General features: G+C 35.4%; 2 protein-coding genes across 2 annotated transcripts; both read left to right on the top strand.

The window, feature by feature from the left end:
- Window positions 1-2587: 2587 nt before the first annotated feature.
- On the top strand, window positions 2588-7404 carry LOC136232787 (la-related protein 6A). The gene is made up of 11 exons (XM_066022198.1): window positions 2588-2955; window positions 3413-3494; window positions 4980-5074; window positions 5213-5284; window positions 5360-5439; window positions 5535-5619; window positions 6231-6278; window positions 6369-6434; window positions 6502-6639; window positions 6767-6860; window positions 6948-7404. The coding sequence occupies exons 1-11, from the start codon at window positions 2689-2691 to the stop codon at window positions 7079-7081; spliced, it is 1161 nt and encodes a 386-aa protein (XP_065878270.1). The 5' UTR covers window positions 2588-2688; the 3' UTR covers window positions 7082-7404.
- Window positions 7405-10664: 3260 nt separating this feature from the next.
- Window positions 10665-16765, top strand: LOC136233015 (phospho-N-acetylmuramoyl-pentapeptide-transferase homolog). Its single transcript, XM_066022542.1, has 8 exons — window positions 10665-10941; window positions 11169-11243; window positions 11489-11709; window positions 12578-13028; window positions 13105-13169; window positions 14347-14540; window positions 15260-15468; window positions 16397-16765. The coding sequence occupies exons 1-8, from the start codon at window positions 10849-10851 to the stop codon at window positions 16577-16579; spliced, it is 1491 nt and encodes a 496-aa protein (XP_065878614.1). The 5' UTR covers window positions 10665-10848; the 3' UTR covers window positions 16580-16765.
- Window positions 16766-22386: the final 5621 nt, after the last annotated feature.

The raw sequence follows: 22386 nt of genomic DNA, 5'->3' as shown, positions 1-22386 counted from the left end.
ATCTACTTCAAGAAATGATCCCATCATACTCCCGTTATTCACGAAACGGAAATACAAGGCAAAATGGATTTATTCAATAGTTTAGTTGTAATTAATTTGGTTGTTGCCCTAACAGCCATAGAATGAGAGAGTCGAGTAGCAAGGAAGGATTTAGGAATTGATTTAGGAGGTGCCTCGGTGGGTGTTGGTATAAGAATTTGACTAGGTTCAGGGGGGTGGCAGTGGCAGCAGTGGAAGTGGGGCAGGGGCTGGTTCAGGTTCAGGTTATAATTATGAATCTAGCTCTTCTTCTTCATCAAGGTCTTCAAGCAATAGAGAAGAGTCTGGTTCATCTGTCGGCTCCTCTGCTATCTCTCAAGCAAATTTAATGTGTTGTCCTGGCCATGGCGGTAGAGAGTCTGTCATTAGGCGTTTCCATTTTTTCAGGCGATATGAGAAGAAAAAGAGTGTTGAGATAAGAGAAAAGAGAAGAATGTAATTAATTGATTTTCATTGCTATCAACAATATTATTGTTGGATCTAATTAGGTAAGGGAAAGATTTAATTAGAGGAATAAGGAAAAGAGAGGAGTTAGAGAGAGAACGAGAAATGGGGGAGGAGGAAGGAGGAAGAAGAGGGTATAAAGGTAATTTTATATTAGGGGGTTAAATTTTGACTTTTTGACCGGTCAAACTGCTGATGTGGCACGTTGACTTCGCGTTGACCGGTCATTTTTACCTGCTGTACACCAAAGTGGGAGGTCACCTATAAGTTCGTACATATTAATGAGACAAATTGAAGGTTGTACACCAAAGTGTGAAATATGGCAAAGGTTGTATACCATTGATGAAATTTACCCCCATTTTATATAAAATTCAGGGGTATTTGATAGCTACTTTTCACTTCAAAATGGAGAATTTTAGGTGTTTGGTTAGTAATCTCTTGTTTACCTTTTACACATAAAAAGTAGCATTTTCCAACATTAAACAACAAACTGTACCAACAAATAGCAAAAACATCAGCAAACCGCATGTAAAACAACCCGACCCTCAGTATATTTGAACCCTCACTATTACCCTTTGAAGCCACAATTTTCTATGATCTTTCACCTATTGCCATCCCCTTAAAATCATATACAGTTAAACCTCGATAAATGAATGTTCGATAAAGTAGTAACCTCGTTTATATAATAAATTCTTTCGGTCCCGACTTGGGCCAATTGTCTAAAATAATAACCTCGCTAAATGCATTAAGTAATATTTAAATCCTTAAGGACCCAATGAAAATATAAATTAATAATGATTGAATTACATACAATATATATATATATATAGACCAAAACCTTTCAATCAATCAACGTGAAGTCATTTCTTCTAAAAAAATGCATCTATAGTTGATTGTTTTTTCTTTCCACCTAAACCAAAGTAAACACCATCCTTAACTTTTTGTAGTACAAACACAACTTCTGGTATATTTTGCTCATGTTGTAGCAAGTAGTTGTTTAAGGTGAACATTGCTTGAAAGACCTCTTTTGACGATACATTTGCGACAACGCAACTATCATCTGGCTCTAGATCATTTCCATCATCATTGTTCATTATTTACTAGATAATTTATTTGTCTGTATGCATTTTACAATGAAAAATTATCTATAAAATAATAAATATTGATTTATCGATAAATGAATAATTTATTCATTTATCGATAAATCAATAATATCGCTTAATGAATATTTTTTCCCGGTTCCAAAGATATGCATTTATCGAGATTTTACTGTAGTTACATATCTCCATTAAAACAATGGTCCAATAGTTGTACTTGTATAACAACAGATGCATTTCAACAACAACGACAACAACCATAACAACGACGTGGTCAACTTGTTATTTGATAATATAATTTTTAGAATTGTTTAAAGAGGTTAAGAAAACATCTTTTGCAGCTCAAACCCCCAAACCAAACTGGTGCTTAGGACTATACAAAACTAACCGAAAAATCAAAAAAATCGATTTCTAAAACCGAAAATAGGCTAATCGAAATTGATGGACAAGACTATAATTTTTCATTTAAAAATCGATGGTTAACAAAATCGAAAAAACCGATTATATATTAGTACACATAAAATTAATATAAATATGTACAACTTTGATTATCAATATATTAATATACATGTTTATATTTAGGTTTTAATTTAAAAATATTAAAATAACTTAAAGTTGATTTATTTAAATGATTTTTATTAATTGAATTTGAATTCTAATATTTTTATTTAATATTTAAATAATTATATAAGCGAATAATTATAGATTCCAAATGATTTTTCTGAAAACTTATTAATCGTTAACCATTCAAAATATAAATTAACCGAAAAAAATAATAGATTAACTAATATGATTAATCAAATTAAATCAACTATGCACTACTTCTAATGGTGACTTGTGCTTTCAGCTTTTTCTTATGTGAAATTCTTATAGGATGTCGTCAAAGCAATCACAGAGGTGAAATTTAAAAATATAATCGCGATCAAATATTTTATTCGGACAGAACAAGTAGACCAAAATGCCCTTATAATTCCGTTTCCTTATAAAATGATATGTACAAAGAGGCATATAGCAGGAGAAGAAAGAGCGGGAGGTTCTGTTCTACCATTTTCTTTTTTTCAATTCTCAATAAAACGCCTCCGTTTCTTCCTCCTCCTACTATCCTCTGATGGAAGGTGACGTGGGGCCCAACGCCGTCGGCGCTGCAGACACCGCCGCGGATACTTCGCCTCATGATTCTGATTTATCCCCCGTTGGATCTCCTGATGGTACCTTGCACGATGTTCATGGCCTGCCATCTGATGAGGATCAAGACCACGACCACGACCACGAGGAAGATGCGGATGCTGATGCCGATGCCGAACACAATCACGGTCAAGATCAACCGCCTGGCCCCGATCAAATCGAGGTTCTCAAGAGAAATATCATTAAACAGGCGAGTCCTCAATATTTACTTTGATATTTTCCCAGTTATCGATTGGAGTTTTCTATTAAATCGCGTACTTTCAAGTGGCCTGGAAACTTGTTGTGTTCATCTTTAAAGCACATTTCTTGGATTTCTAATTGGTGTATGCCGTAGTCAATTTGTAAATTAATTCTGGAAAGCCCTCATTTGGGCTGGGTGCCCTAGAGACGTTTTGTGTGTTTGATTGATGAGAAAATGCAAAGTCTGCGCACATGGATTTTTTTTAAGTTGCACTTTTCAAAGTTTATCGTCATTAAGGAAAAAGAGCTTATAATTCATAGTCAATTGATTAGAGATGATATTACATTTATAACGCCTCATTGATTTGGGGAAACCTGTCTATCGGCTTAAAGATTTTGCAATGTATTTGTTTGGACTTTTAAGTAATCGGTGGACATTATATTAAAGTTCTCTCATGATTTTGCAGGTAGAATACTACTTTAGCGATGAAAATTTACCAACGGATAAGCATATGATAGGATTGATCAAGAAGAACAAGCAAGGCTTCGGTAAGCATCTCTTCCTCTTCCTCTATCTCCTCTTCCTTGCTCTTTCTAAGTTGATTTTCAGGTATCATATATGCTGCAAATTTGATTGGCATTTCTGCATAGACACACATCTATGGGTTTATTTATAGATTTTTGTTTTTATCTGATGTTAGTGCCATTTCATTGGAAGTAGAATTCACTCTCTCCAAAATCAATTTTTCACTTTTTTAGTTTTGCAGTTCCAGTCTTTGAAAAATCTCCTCCTAACTGCATCCTAGTGAACGATTGGACAAATAATATAATAAAGAAACTACAAGCAAAATCCATTTGTGATGAAATGATTCATGAGAATCATGACACAGATTCTGCTTATTGATTATATTAAGTTGTGTCTTGCAATATTCAAACATTAGATGAGCTTCTGTTTTATTTTTTTCTTTTTTGTGAGAAAATCATGTTTTTGTTGCTGGAGTATTATGAACAGTACAATCATATCATAAACCTTGCATTTGCCAATGTTGGCAAGTCAAGCATGGAGATGTTGAAGAACATGAAATAGGATATGTAATTCTGAAAGGTTGCCTGCAGTGGATGCTTCTTGGTGCAGCCAATCTTAGTTGTCTGGATAGTGTTGCACTGAATGACCTCACAAGCATCTCCCGTCTGATTCATTCACGAATATATTTTGTGGTCTGTGGAGCTTATGTATTGATAAATGCATGCTTTTGTGTTGAGATTATGTTCATTTTGTGCTGTGTCGATCTATGTTCATTTTGTTCTGTGTCGGTCTATGTTCATTTGGTCCTCATTTTTTAGTATTATGAATAATAAGATCATAGCATAAATCATGCATTTTGTCAATGTTGGCAAGTCAAGAATGGAGATATTGAAGATGATGAATAAAGCAGGTACTTCTGACAGGTTGCCTGCCCTGGATTCTTCCTGGTGCAGCCAATCTAAGTTGTGCCGAATTTCCAGGGATGCACTGAATGACTTCACAAGCATCTTCTGTCTGATTTCGTCTCCATTCACTTATATATTTTGTCGTGTGTGAGCGTATTTTGTTTACCTAAACATTATAATGGTCTATTCATGCAGTTATTACATGTAGAATATTATAATTCCTAAATATTCATGATTCTGAAAGGTTTAAAGCGCATATTGCCCTTCTGTAAGACATTTTGTTAGGAAGAAAGAAGCCTATCATTGTTACTAACATATTGTGGCATTTGGAAATGGCTAGCTGATATGACTACTGCATTGCTTTTGGAGCGACTTTGCATTTAATAGGGTTATTGACTATAGTTATAATCAGGTATAGGGGACTCAAACACTGTATATCCTTGGCCCATAATTCAGTGTTCTCTTCACAATGTAAAATTTTGCTAGTGCTTTATCGTGTTACGGCTCACACTCAAGTTGTGGCTTTTTCCACAATCTGTTTTATTTATGTTTCGTACTTTACTTCGTATATGAATTCATTCTTTTTTTTTTCTTTCCCCACAGTTTCCATCTCAATTATTGCTAACTTTAGGAAAATGAAGAAGCTTACCCGGGACCATTTATTTATTGGTACTGCACTCAAGGAGTCTTCCTTACTGGTAAGCGGGCTATATAATCTCACAACTGTAGTGGTAATCTCATGGATGCTGGAGTTATTATTAATCTCATGGAAGCTTTGTTTGCATTCAAAAGTGAAATAAGGCGATGCTGCTGATATGACTTTCTATTGTTTACAGGTGTTAAGCTCAGATGGAAGGAAGGTGAAGCGCCTTCATCCTTTTCCTTTGGCAGAGATTAGGGATCCGAAGGTATTTTTTAGCAAGACCTTGATATATTTCTACTCGTACTGAAATTGCTTTAAAGATCTAATTTGTGGACTATAGTTATGCACTGTTCTGGTAGAGAATCTTCCAGAAGATCACTCGGTAGAGAACATCCGCCAAATATTTGGTGGAGTTGGGAAGTATGCTCCTCATTCCAATTTTCCATCTTCTCCACTTCAAATACCCTTGTGGTATGTTTGCATTCTGGCAATGATAACTATATACAAAATTCCAGGATAAAGCATGTCTTGGTTCGTGATCCCCATGTTCTTGAAGAGTCAAGAAAAGGAAGCAAAATGGATACTCTGCTTAGTAGCAAGGTATGAGAGGTTTAAAGCTATTGACTAAGCACTCACTATTAGATTCTTTATTCTTATTATGTCTGATGATTGTTCAACATTCCAAATATTTTTGAAATTGAGCTGCACTAATCCAAAATTAGACTAGCCAAAACAGTTTGATGCTTTGGCTTTAATCAATTCACTTTTGTGAAACAGTTACTGGTATATCAAATTGTTTGCTATTTATTTTAACTTTAGGTTTTGAATATGAGATAATATTTGAATGTTTTTAGCATCTCCTTCCCTTGCTTTGAGAAATTCGGTGAAACAGGAATGGTCTATGATCATCATCATATTCATTGGTAAGTGGCCTGCTGCATTGCCTTAAACGGCCTGAAAATGAAAAGAGTCAATACCAACCCTTGTCACTAATTATTTGGTTGACATGGAGTATTCAGAGTTACTGATGTTAACCAACTGTTTGCGATGTATTGCCTCGTATCTATTTGTCTATAAACACATTTCTCCTGGGGGGTTCTGTGACATCATGTGTCTGTACAAGGAATATTATTTGATACACTTGGGATTGTTGGTTGGAATTGGACATCATTATTATGTCATTATTAATCCAATCGTTTTGATTTATGTAGTTACATGCTCTTGTGGAGTATGACAACGTTGAGGCTGCAGAGAAAGCTGTGAGTATCAGCTGAAGTGTGAAAATTGGTTGCAATTTGTTATGAATGTTTGATCACTTAAAAGTTGGCCACTTTTCTGTAAATTTGTAGGTGGCTTCTTTAAATAATGAACAAGACTGGAGAAATGGCTTGCGGGTCAAACTTCTCAAGCGAGTGGTGAGACTTGTGCTTTATCTTTCACACTAAAAGTAATGTGGGTTCTTATGTTAAATAATGGATATAGGCCAAGCATGGGCAGAGAAGGCAAGCCTGGAGGGATTCTGATGCTGAGAGAAATAGTACCGCACGTGTATCTAATCAAATGGGAGATGAGGAGAATCATCATCCAAGCGAGCGACACGATGATACACCTGATGAGGAGGTAACTTGAGTTTGTCAGTCCTTTGATAGCTGATATTTTTATAGCATTTGCAGATAAAAATACTGAAATATCCTCTTGGAAATGCTAAAAGATGCAGACAAGAGCTTGATGCATGTATTTATTTCAGGATATAGAGCATGTACCAAAGGATAAAAATGGACACAAGGGTCGTAATCGGGGACGGCCAAGAAGGAATAATTATCGCGCATCTAATGGATTTGGTATTGAAGCTTTTGGAATGCCTGCTTTTTTTGGGAGGGATCCTTTCATATGTTAAACTATCGACATTGTTTTTGTTATATTGGCAGGTCATGGAAGTACAATCCATGCGATGGAACCCTCAAAACCACCTCCTGGGCCAAAAATGCCTGATGGAACAAGAGGATTTACAATGGGAAGAGGCAGGCCTTGTGTATCTAATCAAAATCAGTGCATAATGTGATGGAATTTTGTTGTGGCACGGTTGATGGTAGCAAGTGAATGTGTGTTGTGGTATTATATAAAATATGTGCAAGATTTAAGTTGGTAATTGTACCTTGTATCGCCCCACTGCTGTTATCTCTGTATTTTTGTGGTTTTGCCTTTTAACTCCATCAATTCAGTGGTACTGGTGCATATTTATTTATTTTGTATCTTTTTGGAAAAGTTTTGTATAAAAAAAAAAAAAAAAAGAAGTAACCACGGTATTGTAATTTGTATATACACTTGAACATGAATGCTGGAGTTCCACGTGTATGGATCATTGTTAAGTTATTTTTTTAGAAAGATCGTCGCCAAATGACTATGGTCTCATGCATTTTTTTTTTTCCGAAAACGGAAATTAATGAGCCACAATCGGGCAAAAGTTCAACAAACTAGAAGAGATTACAATCGGAATAACATCATAAATAAAATGAATAGCATGTAAACAGGAAAGCCGAGTAAAAGCATCAACTAAACCGTTAGCTAAACGTTTGACAAAACGGACCGAGAAACCGTTATTGAGATTGAGTAGAGATTTACACTGAGCAATGATATCACCAAACTCGCTTTTGTCGAGTAGAGAAGAATTAACTGCTTGAACAACAGTTAACGAATCTGATTCCAGAATCACTTGCTCAAAATCAGCCGATTTAATCCAATTAAGTGCATTCAACAGAGCCGTAGCTTCCCCTTCGTGCACCAGCTGAAGACCATCTGCAGAATTAACCCAAGTAGACAAAAAGCGCCCCTCATCTGATCTAAGAACAACAGCAGATCCAATTTTTCCAGCTGCTGCAAAAAATGCAGCATCAACGCTGCAGCAAACCAGTCTCTGAGGAGGGCGATGCCACTTCGAGCAGACCACAGGCCGTTCCGACAGAACAACAATTTTTCTAAGATTACGGGCAGCCACCCAATTGGACTGGCATTTCAGACCCCGCATTATAACCTAACGACTCCTGGTTATTTCGCATTTCCATAGCTTATCATTACGAGCTTTCCACCAACTCCACAGAATCATTAAGAATTTGCAACATATCCCTTCAGTTTGAGTATTGATGATTTCAAAGAATAAAGAGTTAAAACCATTAGCAACCAAATACATAGAATCAATTGGATTAAGCAGATTACTGTCAGCCCATATCTCCCTTATAAATGGACATGCAACAATAGATGCCAAAGGTCCTCATATCCAGTATTACAGTGCACACAAGTAGAGGGGATTGACAGACCTTGTGACAGTAGATTAGCACGAACCGGCAAACAGTTTCGAGCAACTCTCCAGCAGAAGTAGCGAACTTTTGCTGGAATCTCCATACTCCATATTTTTCTCCAATTACCTGCTGCCCTCCACTGGTCATTTTGAGCCACTACTTCCGTTCCCATTCGATATGCACTCTTTACCGAGTAGAGCCCATTTCGCGTTTCATTCCATATAATTTTGTCGACAGTACCAGGTCTGTTCATGGGAATGTTCTGGATTGCTTACACATTCCTGGGGATAAATATTTCGTTCAACATTTCCACATCCTATTCACGAGTTCCCAGGATAAAAAGATCACATACCCTTAAATTCTCCAAACCTACAACCGTCGGAGTTTCAATCATGGTCTCATGCATTCTTATTTATTAAAATTGAATCCAGATTTATTAAAAATTAAGGATAAAGTTCAAATTTTACCTTAAAGGAGAAGTTATATCTAACAATATAAATAGTAATTTTATCCTTATAAACGTGAAGGAGCTTTTTGAATCTAGGTAGTAATTTTAGAATGAAATCTCAAATCAGTGTGTATAAGTGCACCTAATTTTTTTTTAATAATTATAATTTATAATTAAAAATAAAAATAAAATATAACTTTAGATTTATATATCCTTTTATTGTGTAAAGGTTTCGCTTCTTGATAACTGTGTCTCGAATAATGAAGATGGCTTGAAGCTGCTTCGAGTAATAATAAATAAATGATTGATGGACATAACTCTATTTTGGGAGAAAGTCTGTTGTCCCAAATTCGATGTCGTCTTCCATGTTCCTCTCACATAAAATATTAATATTTTTATGTATAGGTCCCTTTGGTCCATATAATATATTATTTTAAATAAAGACTTAATACATCATTTACCCTGAACTTGTGCAAAATGGTTGATTGGCTCCCTGAACCTTCAAAGTGTCTTAATAACATCCTGAACTTGCATAAAATGTTCAGTTAGCCCCCCTGAACTTGAATAAAATATAATCAATTAATCACTCGGTTGTAAAAAAGTAAATTAAATGCGAAAGATATATTTCACGCATCTTAAAAAAATAAAACAACCAAGGTCGGAATATGCAATTATAATATTAGAGAAGAAAATGTTTTATAGCTGAATAAGTAAGAAATTCTTTTTTAACATGGTTTAATCTATTTTGTGAAGTATGTAATAACATTTTAAGGCACGTGTAACATATATTCCGCATTTGACTTACTATTTTACAACCGAATGATTAATTGATTATATTTTATGCAAGTTCAGGGGGCTAACTGAACATTTTATTCAAGTTCAGGGGGCTGTTGGGACACTTTGAAAGTTCAGGGGGCCAATCAATCATTTTGGACAAGTTCAGAGGGCAAATTATGTATTAAGCCTAAATATTGATATTTTATGTGAGAGAGATATGGAAAGAAACATTAAATTGGACAACAAATTTTCAAATCTGATTCAGAGAGAGACGGATTTTCTTCGATATAATCTTTTGTGATAACAACTAATTTTATTTCTATCATTTTTGAAGAAATTTAAATTTATTTGTAACATACGAAATTAAATATTTTATTAATATATTTTATTATTAATGTTTTCAAATAAAATCATTTATTTGATTGTTATTTAATTTTTTTATTAAATCTTTTAAATAAGTTCATTAATAAATCAAAATATTTTTATACAAGTAAAAAATTAAATTAATATTAGTTGAAAATATATTTTTTTTTTTTGAAAGATGAAAATATATTTTTTTTGAAAATATTAAAAATATATTTTACTACATTAAGAATAAAGGGTCAATTACATTAATATAGTATAAAATTATAACTAAATCATGTCACCAAACTTAATTCTTAATATATTATTATTTTTTATATATTATGATTTTACACCATAATTTAAAAACCCTAATTCATAAATCATAAACACTAAAAAATATATTCTAGATTTTTAATTTATAAATTTTAATTCTTAAAATATATTAAAAATACTGATTTTACTAGTTTGACATAATCCAAAATTATGACTTAACATAATTGTAAATAGTTTCTAAAAGATGAATTTCTATGTAATTTTCCCAAGAATATAAACCTGCATTTTCTCAAAAAAGATAGCGACAAAATTTTGATAAATTTCGGCCTTATCTTTTTATTCAAGTTCGGGTCCAACGTCCTCAGTTCGGGCTAGATTCACGTTTGGATCCGGGCTAGGATAGATGGAGTGGGTATATCTGGGCCGTTAACAGGTCTGTACCTAACCCACGCACCAAAATGGCGCGTAAGGAACTAGATGAAACGCTAACGAGAGTTGGCGGCGATGACGAAGCTAAGCAGATCACAAACAATCACAAACCGTCCTGGTTTTGTCTTCCCTCTTCCCGCTGTACGCTATGCAAGACTTTTTGAATTGGATTCACAATTTTTTATTACCTCTTCAATAGACCTTCTGCCCTCTTTCCAACATTTCTTCTGCTTTTGATTATTTTCATTTCCTCTCCTAGTCATGCGAACTTTGTATCTTCACCACCATTTCACTTTTGCTGGCCTCTTTCGACTTCCAAAGCCTTCTCTTCATTCTACGAGCACAAATGTCCAGGTCCGTCTGTCGCCTCTATAATCATGATATATGCAATAAGTTTCTAATTAACTCAACAAAAGATCTTGTGTATGGCTGATTTAGCCATAACCATTCTCATAACCTGTCTATATATTTTAATATTTTGTTTAGGTTGTTATGATCGTATGAATATTGTGTATGTGCTTGTTTGTATATTGATTCCGTTTATTGATTGTTTTCTATTCTTTTGCTGCTATATTGTGCAGTTGTGTATATCGACGGTTAGAAAGCGTGGATGTCGATTGAAACATAGATCTCTCCGAGTTCGGGCCTTCGATGAGGTATTTTATCAATTTCCAGGATCTTTTGTTTCCCTTTTTTTTAGAATGTTATCAGATTTTGCCAAATATTAGCTATGAATTGAATGAGTCTGTTAGTAAGGTTGTGAACCCACCTTTACATTGAAGAACTGCATGTCAATTATTTAGAGGTCCATCTCATTTGCAGAAAGAAAATATATGTAGCTGTAAAATCTTTGCACATTCACTCTACTGTCTGTTCTAATTTTTTTATTGGGTTTTAATAGGATTCTTTTAGTATGTCGCCATTTGATGAATTGGGTGACAATGAGTATGCTGCTGGATATATGATATCATCCAGTGATGGAGAAGAAGATAGTGATGCGGATTATATCTTAAACCCTGTTTCTGATGTTGATTTGCCTTCTGGTAGCACATCATCTAATGATGCTCTTACAATTACAGCTCATAGACTTGCAATGATTGCAAAGGGACGCAGGAAACATAGGCAAGTGCATTATTGTAATTTCGCCACTCTGCTGTCTTGTATGAATCTTTTTCTCGTGGTTTGTCTGCATGTTATGATAAATTCAATGCTAAATTGCTGCTGTTCCCTTAGCTTCTGACTGCTGCAATTTTTATGCAAAATGAAATTGGTATGACTTGCATCAAACTATAACTTAGAGATACAAAGAAAAAGATGGGAAACAAGATAGATTGAGTTCCAGCTTACACTAAACTTGTATGAGTTGGCATGTTACTTTAGTTTGCTTTAAATTTCGTGAAAGGAACTGCCTGTTGGGATGAAAACATCAGTATGTTTGAATTGTTGTAACTTGCTTGCATAATAGCTTGAACTCAATCTTGCATATATGTATGTTTGGATGCGTGTTATTCACAGTTCTTCTGCAGTCTGCACTTTGATATTGCTTTAAGGTTTGATGACATATTGCTATCACTCAGACTAGTAAGTCTAAGGAGTTCTTCTATAGTCGAGTCACTTTGCACTGTGATTTTCCTGAATGTCAATTTTGATGCTTAATTATTTTATTTTTTACGGGATTATTGATTTCCTTGAAAATTTGGTCAAAATTGTAGAAAATCCCTCTGCAGTCTCCTATTAAATAATCCAACCTAATAAAACTAGACAAGTCTTTTCATGTTCTTTATTTTGGAGCTTCATTGCTGGTGATATAATGTCATTAAATATTGGTTGACATGCTTAAAGTTACTTTTTGCTTCTTGTGCACAATTGGTTAACATAGGGTGACTGGTTCAAGAGGAAATATGTAGCATAACCAATTCAATCAATGTTCAATGCTTCAGTTACCTCAATAGTTTCTCTAGTTTCACATGTGGTTTCATGTGTAATGCAGGATCAGACTTGGGACTCTAAATAATTTGGTACTGATCGTCTTCCTTATAGTTCTGCTTTTATTTGTGGATTGGTGTGCATGGAAGATTGTCAGACTCCCTCTTGATTCATTTTACTTATCTCGTCCCTTTTTTATATCAATAGCTTTAGTTTCCGCTGCGGGCTATATCTGTGTTCCATTTCTCACTGCTTTGAAGATTCATCAAATTAAAAGGAGACAAAGGCCAATTAAACACTCCAAAAAAAGGTCAACACCCACAATAGGTGGTATATTTTTTGTACCAGTTGGCGTAGGTGTTGCAAAATTCATAGCTGGTTCTTCTTCTGTTGAGGTTTCTGGAGCCATAGCTGTGACAGTAGCATTTGCTGCTATTGGTCTACTACACGACATTTTATGTTTCAGTAAGAAAAATAACTCTGGTCTACCTGAATGGATAAAATTACTTTTGGAGGTGAGTGTGCTAGATTTCTTCATTCTTTTATGTTTCAAATTTTTACTTGCAAATGATATCTGTCTATATTTTACAGATAGCTGTTGGGACCTTGTTTGCTTTTTGGTTGGGTGCCGCAAGGATAACAACGCCCTACAGCATGTATACATTCTTGTAACTAATATGGTCAACATTTATTTGATGGTAACTCACATATCTATTCTTGTGATGAAAAATTTATGAGGGGCAGGGAATTGCTACTTTGACAATTTCTTGGCAATAATCAACATTCTACTGATTTACACATTTCACAACATTTATAGTTTTAGAACGTTCTTACAATGTGTCCTTTCTTAATTCCTCGAATTACAAAAAGAAAGAAAGAGGATAATGGATTAGAGGCACTATAAACACCAGTTAATTAGGTATCCAATTTTATCATTTCAAAAAGGAAGATATTTTCACATATAAAAGGTTCTTGGAGAAACTCAATTATCAGCAGTTATAATTCAAAATTCCTCTCATCTGAATTTAGTACCTTGCCTAGAGTAGAGATGAAGCTTATTCAAGAAAATGTTTTTGCACTTAAAGAAAGGAGAGAAGGTAATGGACTATAATGAAAATGACAGTGTTTGACTAACCTTCTAAAGCTGATAATTTCTTCCTTTTGGGAGAGAAGATTACTTTTTTCCAGTTCGAGAATGTGAATAGCTTTATGTTATTCCGAGTTATGATAAAGCTAACTGAAGCGGGCTAAATTGGGACAGTGAGCAGTTGCTTCAATTATGTCATACAAAGAATAGCTTCGTAATCTGCTGAGGGAACAAGAAAGGCAAAGAAAGCTCTGTGTTCTTGATGTGATAATTAGAAAAATAATTCCTTTTTTGTAATATCCCTTTCCCCTACAGGCAACATAATATTTTCTTATTTTAATATAGTGATAGAGTTTCAAAATTTCTAGTATCAATAATAATAACCCATAGTAAGAACTATTCAAATGACAAAATATTTCACTGAAAGGCGAAGTTCATAAGGAATTTAATGATGATTACATTTAAGTTATGCTTTTTTTTTTGTTCCTTACTGTTTTCTGCTGCATTCTGACCTGTCGCCTTATTTGTACTGCTATTTATTTAAAAAATATGTTTTGGAAATTTTGTAACTATGAAGCGTCTGTATTGTTTATATAATTGCATTAGCTATTTTTTGCTTGACTTTGAGCTACAAATTTCCTTTTAATTGGCTAAATAGCATTCAGCATGTTTGTAATTTAGTACTAAATCGTTGGTTGCTCTCTGACTTTTTGGTTCAACTGTTGCTCTCTATTGTTGTTATGCAGAAAAATGCTAGTCCCTCTACCTAGACCATTGGGTCTAGTTTGCATTGGAAAATATTATTTATTGTTAACTGTGCTTTGCTTCGTTGCTATGGGAAGTGGAATTGACTTAGCTGATGGTCCTGATGGGTTAGCTGGTGGCACTGCTGCATTGGCTTTTGTGGGAATGTCTATTGCCGTGCTACCTATATGTTCAGGTTAGCATGTTCTCGTTATTCTTTCTCTGTTCTTTTGGGATGGGGTTATGGTTGGTGGATTCTGGTGGGGATGCAGAAAACAGTAGTTGGCTAACATAATTTCGTTTGGGTTTTAGTTCTTTCTTGATTATGGGCTTCTTGACACAATAGGACTCTGGTTTGCCCTTGATTGTGTGCAATCCCCAAAATGTATTTGCCTTGTAGAGAAAAGCAGATAGTTCATTGTGTTTCTTTGCCCAAGAACAGCCAGTAAAATACTAATTAAACAGAGATGCTTTGGCATCTAGCTTTCAATGGGTGATGTGCATAACACTTTTAAGTGGGTGAGTTGGCAAAGCTTCTGATATATTTGACCAGTGCATTTGAGTAATACAGGTAACCTGTTCAAAATACTTGTAATACAGTATTAATTGAAGCGGATTTTACATAAAAATTTTCACACTGGTAGATAACAGGAGTATGGCTTTCAAGTCAATCTCACTTCATTTTTGGTGGATGTGTGGCATGTTTAAACCTTTAGTATTGATGTTCTTAAAAGATCGTTAATGTTTTATAGGTGGCCTAAGTGTTTTATGAAATGTGATGTTGCTGTTACACTTTCATGCAGAATGTTTGACTGAAGTTTGGTCTTTAAAATACCATATGCAGCTAATTAGTTTGAGATCTAATTTTTTCTAAATACTAGTTTTGTGCTAAATATTTGTGTCATTCCAAATCAGAACTTGCTGTTTTTGGAGCATCAATGGCAGGAGCCTGTGTGGGTTTTCTGTTGCACAATCGGTACAAAGCATCTGTATTTATGGGAGATACAGGATCCCTGGCATTAGGTGGAGCATTAGCTGCAATGGCTGCTTGTACTGGAATGTTCTTTCCATTATTAATTTCATCTGGAATTTTCTTCCTGGAAGCATCATCAATTGTTATGCAGGTACATAAAATCGGCAATTACCTAGCTTGTGTGATTAGAAATTTTTCATGTCATTGGAACTATTATTTATGCGATTTCTGCTGTCATGTCAATGCTATATTTCCCATTTTCTTTTTCCATGAATATTTTCCCACCCCTAACTGCCTGGTCAGCTATTACCTATCCCACACCCTGCCAAGGGTACACTTACCCACACCCTGCCTGGTTACACTTATCTATCTAATTTGACTTTGTTGTGGCTGTTATCCTTTTATCTAATAATCTTTGAGTAAAGTTGATTGTGAGTGCTGGCTGGTAATGCAGCATAGGGATGTATTAAGTGTGAGCAAAAAAAAAAAAAAAAAAAAAAAAGATTTTGATGCTAGTTTGTGATGAATTTGTAGATAAATATTGTTCAAAGTATAGTTCTGATGCCACCCTACTCTTCATGTTCACGATAACCTCCCGACAGTTCTTGTTAACCGTGTTCGGAAGTACCATATAAAGTTCAATGCAGAAATAATACATTTTTCTGTATTATTCTCAACATTATGCTGAGGGCGAGCCTTGGCGCAACGGTAAACGTTGTTGTCGTGTGACCAAGAGGTCACGGGTTCGAGTCTTAGGAGCGGCCTCTTGCCAAATAAATTGGTAGGGGAAGGCTTGCTCCCAGTACACCCTTGTGGTGGGACCCCTCCCCGGACCCTCGCTCAGCGGGGACGCGTAGTGCACCGGACCGCCCTTTATTCTCAACATTATGCTAATGCCAAAGTTCCAATAAACCATCTTGTATTGTACTATAATGTGTGGTCAATAATATCGCTTTATGGTACTTGACATATTATAGACAAGTGCAAGTTTTAAACCTCGTGGTTAACTTACTTTACAAACAATACCTCTTAAATGTTTTATGTTAATTCCTATTGGTGAAATATTACTTGTGTTCCAGATTGTGTTGTACACAGCAACCAAACACTTGACAGGAGCTGGACACCTAATGTTTCGGATGACGCCTGTTCATCATCACCTTGAATTGTGTGGACTAAGGGAGCCAATTATTGTTGCTGGTGCATATGTTGCGTCGTGCCTTTTAGCATTAGTTGCTGGATACGTTGGTCTAATATCGGCTTAGCTGCTGAAAGCATTTTTTATAATCTTATTAATATTATTTGGTAGGTAGTGTAATTAGAATTCCCTTCTCTGTTTTCTTTGATATTGTATTTTTTTGCTTGACAAAATAGTGAAAGAGGCAGTAGTAGATATTATGTTATGTGTGGACATTCAATTTGATCTAGATATAGCTAGATTTTAATTTTAATTCTTGAATTACAAAGAATGGAGTTGGTAGGATTCAGTTAAGAAATGTAATCAGTCTCATCCTTGCATTGCATAGCTGAGGATGACAGTGAACATGAACTCCAGGGCAAACACTTCAGCAACTTGCTCTACAATGACATGATAAAGCTCATGTACCCTGTAGCTTCACATAATTAAAGGAATTTAATTAAGGGATACTTACATATAAGTCATGATTACAGTAAATATACACACTTGTCTCTCAAACACTCCAAAACTTATTATCAGTTTGTCAAGAGGGGAGAATTACCACTTATAAGATAATTAGAAATATATATTTTTTACAAATAAGTCAGTTGCAGTGCAACCGCACCTCTAACCATGACCTTCAATAGACACTCGAAAAGAGACTAAATTTTCTTTCTAAATTCGAGATTAGTAATATGAATTAAACAAAAAAAAAAAGGACAATTACTAAATTAGTCCCTTTTAGGGGATAGTTTACATTTGTAGTTCAAATTTTTTTACAAAACTAACCTATTTCAACAAATACTTCAAACTTTGCCCTCGTCATAAATGAATGAAATTCATCTCTCTAACACTCCGCTTTCTCTTTCTCTCTCTCTAACTTACCGGTGTTTCATTGTGCGAATCCGAAGATTTCCTCCGGCGAATCTCTCTAAACTTCGAGTGGACATGGCGAGAACGCGAAGCACAGAGAACGAATCGGATGCAGAAGGAAGGACGAAAAATAGGGTAAATAACTTGATTTTACTTATGGGTTCTTTTATTGTATATACATTTGCTGGGTTTGAGAAGGAATCTTTCATTTTGCTTACTTCTTCTGGTAGGGTTCATCTGGGTTTGCAGTTTCCGATATCAACGTGATATCGACAAACCCTACATTCCTTGTTTATTTATTTTCTATTTTCGTGCATATATTTGTCGATATCAATCGATATCCTATTTGCAATTGATAAGTGTTTGGTCGATATGTGTCGATATCACATAGATATCGACAACCTAATTGTCAATATCACATAGATATCGACAATTAGGTTCTCGATATCTATGTGATACCGATAACCTGATTGTCGATATCACATTAGATATCGACAACCTGATTGTCGATATCACATAGATACCAACAACCTAATTGTCGATATCTCTCTTATTTTAGCATATGTTAGCCCATGATATATCTACAATAAATTTCAGCATGATCTTGGACAAAAGAGGAAGAGAGATGAGCATGTCTCTTCTTCCAAGAAAGCCAAAGAGGGTTCAGAATATAAGTATGAAAAAGCATTTGGAACGGAAAGCGTCATCACAGTTAGGTGTAACGGAGATTCAACAAAAAATATAATGAACAATTTAACATCAAATAAAAAAAAGCTATTTAAGCAGAGTTGCTTCGGGCAGTATTGTGAGATGGAACTTACACAATTTGCAGGAGTCATCTGTCATACCCTTTTAACAAGAGAGATTAAATGTAAAGACCTCAAACCCAGAGAGCTTTGCTTCAAAGTTAGAGGTGTTGAGTTGAGATGTGGAGATTGGGAGTTTGGACTCCTAAGTGGGTTACGGTTTGGAGATTTGGAAGCATTTAGGGCAAAATTTAGTGCGCTAAAGAAGCCAGATAGATTTAGAAAGAAGTTTTTTTTCACACTACCCTACACCAACTATTAGAGACGTGGACACAATTATGAAGGAAACTATTTGGAAGAATGAAGATGATCAGGATGCAGTTTCGTTTGCCATGTTGTACTTTGTACTTGGCAGTGTGTTGGATAACACAGCCACGAAACAAACTGCTCCTTGGGTTTTGGAACTTGCAGAATTTCCAAAATTGTTTAACGAGTTCCTGTGGGGTGTTGTGGCCTGGGATGAGACTTACAGGTCCCTTGTTAATGGTATGCTTGGTGGAAAAAGGATAGCCTGTGTCCTATATAACCTATATGGTTTTGCACACGTATTTCAGGTATGATGTGTGTATATTCTATATATTAGAAATGTTAGTAATAAGCACAAATAATGAATTGAAACTTTGTTGCAGGCTTGGTTGTTTGAAGTATGGGATGCCACCCACGAATGCTTTGTGAAGTCATCCAATTGCATCCCATGATGGCTTCGATGGAAAAAGTCGAATACCCCTACATTCTCCAAAGTTAGAGCCATGTTTGACGTAAGTTGACTAAACATTATGCCGATATCGATAATATTATGCCGATATCGACAATATTATGCCAAACATCTTATCAACTTGTTTAATTGTACATTTGTATTTTAGTCGGGTCAAGCCCCAAATGCTACCAAACTTGTAGCTGAAGATAGAGAGAAAGAAAGCTCATGGTACCAACATCTTATAGACCATGTCGAGGGTCAGCCGTGTAATTATGACCATTTATTTACTAATTTGGAAGAGGAGGAAGAGGAGGCAGGGGAGGGAGAGGAAGCAGTGGTTAGAGATGAAGGGGGAGGGGAGGATGAAGAAAAAGGAGATGATGATAGTGAAATTGAAACTGATAATGAAGAAAGAGGAGATGATGACACTGACACTGATAATGATGAAAACGCTTCCATCATAACTCCTAGAGTACCACCCTAGAAGAAGAAACAATCTGCTGGATCAAGCACCCCTAAGGAGGATGATTTAGAACGAGTGGTGAGGAGGTTGTTTGGTGAGCAAGAGAAGAAAATAAATGAACAGGTTGTTGCCTTTGGGAAAATATTGTCCGTATTAGAGCGTAATGTGAAGCAACTGAAGGCACAACCGGGAGTAGATGATGTGGATACCATGGTAGGAGTAGTTGATGTGGTTCATGGGATGGAGGAGGAGGTGGTTGGGGAGCAAAATAAGAGGGAACATAATGAGAGGGAGCAGAAGGAGAAGGAGATTGGGATGGAGATGGAGAAGGAGACGGAGAGGAAGAGGGAGGAGAAAGAGAAGGAGGAGAATGAGAGGGAGGAGAAAGAGAAGGAGGAGAATGAGAGGGAGAGGGAGAAGAAGGAGATGGAGATGGAGTGGGAGAGGGAGAAGGAGAAAGAGAAGAAGGAGAAGGAGAGGGAGAGGGAGGAGAAAGAGATGGAGGAGAAGGAGAGGGAAAGGGAGATAGAGATGGAGAAGAAGGAGAAAGAGAAGAAGGAGAAGGAGCAGACAGAGAAAGAGAAGAAGGAGAAGGAGATGGAGAGGGAGAGGGAGAGGCAGAATGAGAAGGAGAGGGAGATTGAGACTACACCTGCTGTTATTGAGATTGATGTAAGTTTGTTTTTATGTTTTAAGTTTATGATGTATCGATATCATTGTGATATCGAAAAATTATCGTTTATGATGTGTTGATATCCCTATGATATCGACACATTATCGATTGTGATGTGTTGATATCCCTATAATACCGACACATTATCGATTGTGATGTGTCGATATCCCTATGATATCGACACACTATCATTTGTGATGTGTCGATATCCCAATGATATCGACACACTATCGTTTGTGCTGTGTCGATATCATTTGTATATCGACAACTCAAAATGTAGATATCTCGCTCTACTGATATGTGTTTCTACTCGGTTTGCTGTTTTAACAGGATGAGAGCCATGATGCTGATATAGACAAATTAGTACAACACATATATAAAAAAAAGGGAAAAGTACAAAAATAAACCTTGTGGTTACACCCATTTTCGAACAGCACCCATGTGGTTTAAAAGTTTGCAAAGTGGTACCATGTACTTCATTCCGTTAGCAAACACATACCAAATTGACTAACGGTGTTAAAAGTCAAAGGGAAAAGAGTTAATTTGGTCCTTATATTTATTTATTTTTATAAATTGACCCCCTTATTATCTAATTATCACAAACAAACTCTAAAATAAAAAATAAAAATCAAATATACCATCTTCTCTATCTCTCTTTAATTTCTTATTTTTTTCTTTCTCTCTCCTCTCTCTTAATTTCTCTCCCTAAAATAAAGCTACCACCATCAAGGCTTTCAAAATATAGCAAGAGAATCACAATTTGCATCGATCTCAATAACATATTAAATTCACTGAGATTGTTACTGTAGATTCAACGAAATTTACAGTTACGAATAGAAGAACAAGGGAAGTACCTCCAAAAGATGTTTGAGAAGCAATACAAATCGGGGGGTGACATGCTGAAGGCATCCTCATCTACTTTGGAGAACCCCTCTGCTCTTTCGTCTGATGTAATGCAAGATTCCCCCTCTAAAAATGGAAACATGGACCCAAACTTTGCTAAGTCGACATTGGAAAAGAGACAACAGGAGGATCCGAATGAGAAGCAAAGGGCAACTCATCGAATTGAAGCTTCTCAGAATCCTGAGCTAGATTATGATATCGAGTCGAGTCCACAATCTGCTAAACGAGCAAGAACAGACTAAGCCCTCAACATTTTACTGACAAGGTGAGACTGATTCAAGACTTTGAGATGATCCAACATCTGTTGTTATGATGTCTTAATTTACTTCCAGTTGGCCACAACACTTTATCTAGTGTATCGATTAGGCGGATAAGAAAGTTTTGATGATGGTTGCCTTCAACCTGGTGTTCAGTGTCATTATATGAATGAAGTGAGAACAGAAGTGCATTTAGAATTGTTGTTGCAGGACCATTTTATTTTTACACTGAATAAATTGCACTTCCTAGCAAAATCAGTGTCTCAGTATTGCCTACAATTGCCACATTTTGTTAGTTCGAATTTTTTTCCGCCTAAGTATTGATCAGCAAGCATATAAAATTGAAGCTGGCATAACGGTTCCTGCCAACTTTACTTAACTAGTGAAGTTGCCGAAGTAGCAGAACACGGAAAGCTCAAGTTTGGTGATGCAGCCATGAAATGTAGAATGCATCCTGGCTGTTGCTTAAGGCCACTAATATTTTGAAAGCCTTTATGGTGGTAGCTTTATTTTAGAGAGATAAATTAAGGAGAAGAGAGAGAAAGAAGAAAAAAATTAAAGAAAGATAGAGAAGATGGTATATTTGATTTTTATTTTTTATTTTGGGGTTTGTTTGTGATAATTAGATAATAAGAGGGTTAATTTATACAAATAAATAAATATAATGAACAAATTAACTCTTTTCCCTTTGACTTTTAACACCGTTAGTAAATTTGGTATGTGTTTGCTAACGGAATGAAGTACATGGTATCACTTTGCAAACTTTTAAACCACATGGGTGCTGTTCGAAAATGGGTGTAACTACAAGGTTTATTTTTGTACTTTTCCCTATAAAAAACATAAAATACATAAACTCCCAATTTTAAAGTCTTCTTACACATTAGTACAACACATATATAAAAAAACATAAAATACATAAACTCCCAATTCCAAAGTCTTCTTACACATTAGTACAGTACATATATAAAAAAAACATAAAATACATAAACTCCCAATTCCAAAGTCTTCTTACACATTAGTACAGTACATATATAAAAAAAACATAAAATACATAAACTCCCAATTCCAAAGTCTTCTTACACATTAGTACAGTACATATATAAAAAAACATAAAATACAATTATTTTCCAGCTGAGGTCTTAGAGCAGCTTGTAGAACTTGAGATTGTAGGTGGAAGCTGTGAAGGAATTCGTAGCATACTAGTACAATTTGCTCGATTATGA

This window comes from Euphorbia lathyris, chromosome 6, assembly GCF_963576675.1.
Source record: "Euphorbia lathyris chromosome 6, ddEupLath1.1, whole genome shotgun sequence".
Taxonomy (NCBI): domain Eukaryota; kingdom Viridiplantae; phylum Streptophyta; class Magnoliopsida; order Malpighiales; family Euphorbiaceae; genus Euphorbia; species Euphorbia lathyris.
This window is presented reverse-complemented; position numbering and strand designations above follow the sequence as displayed.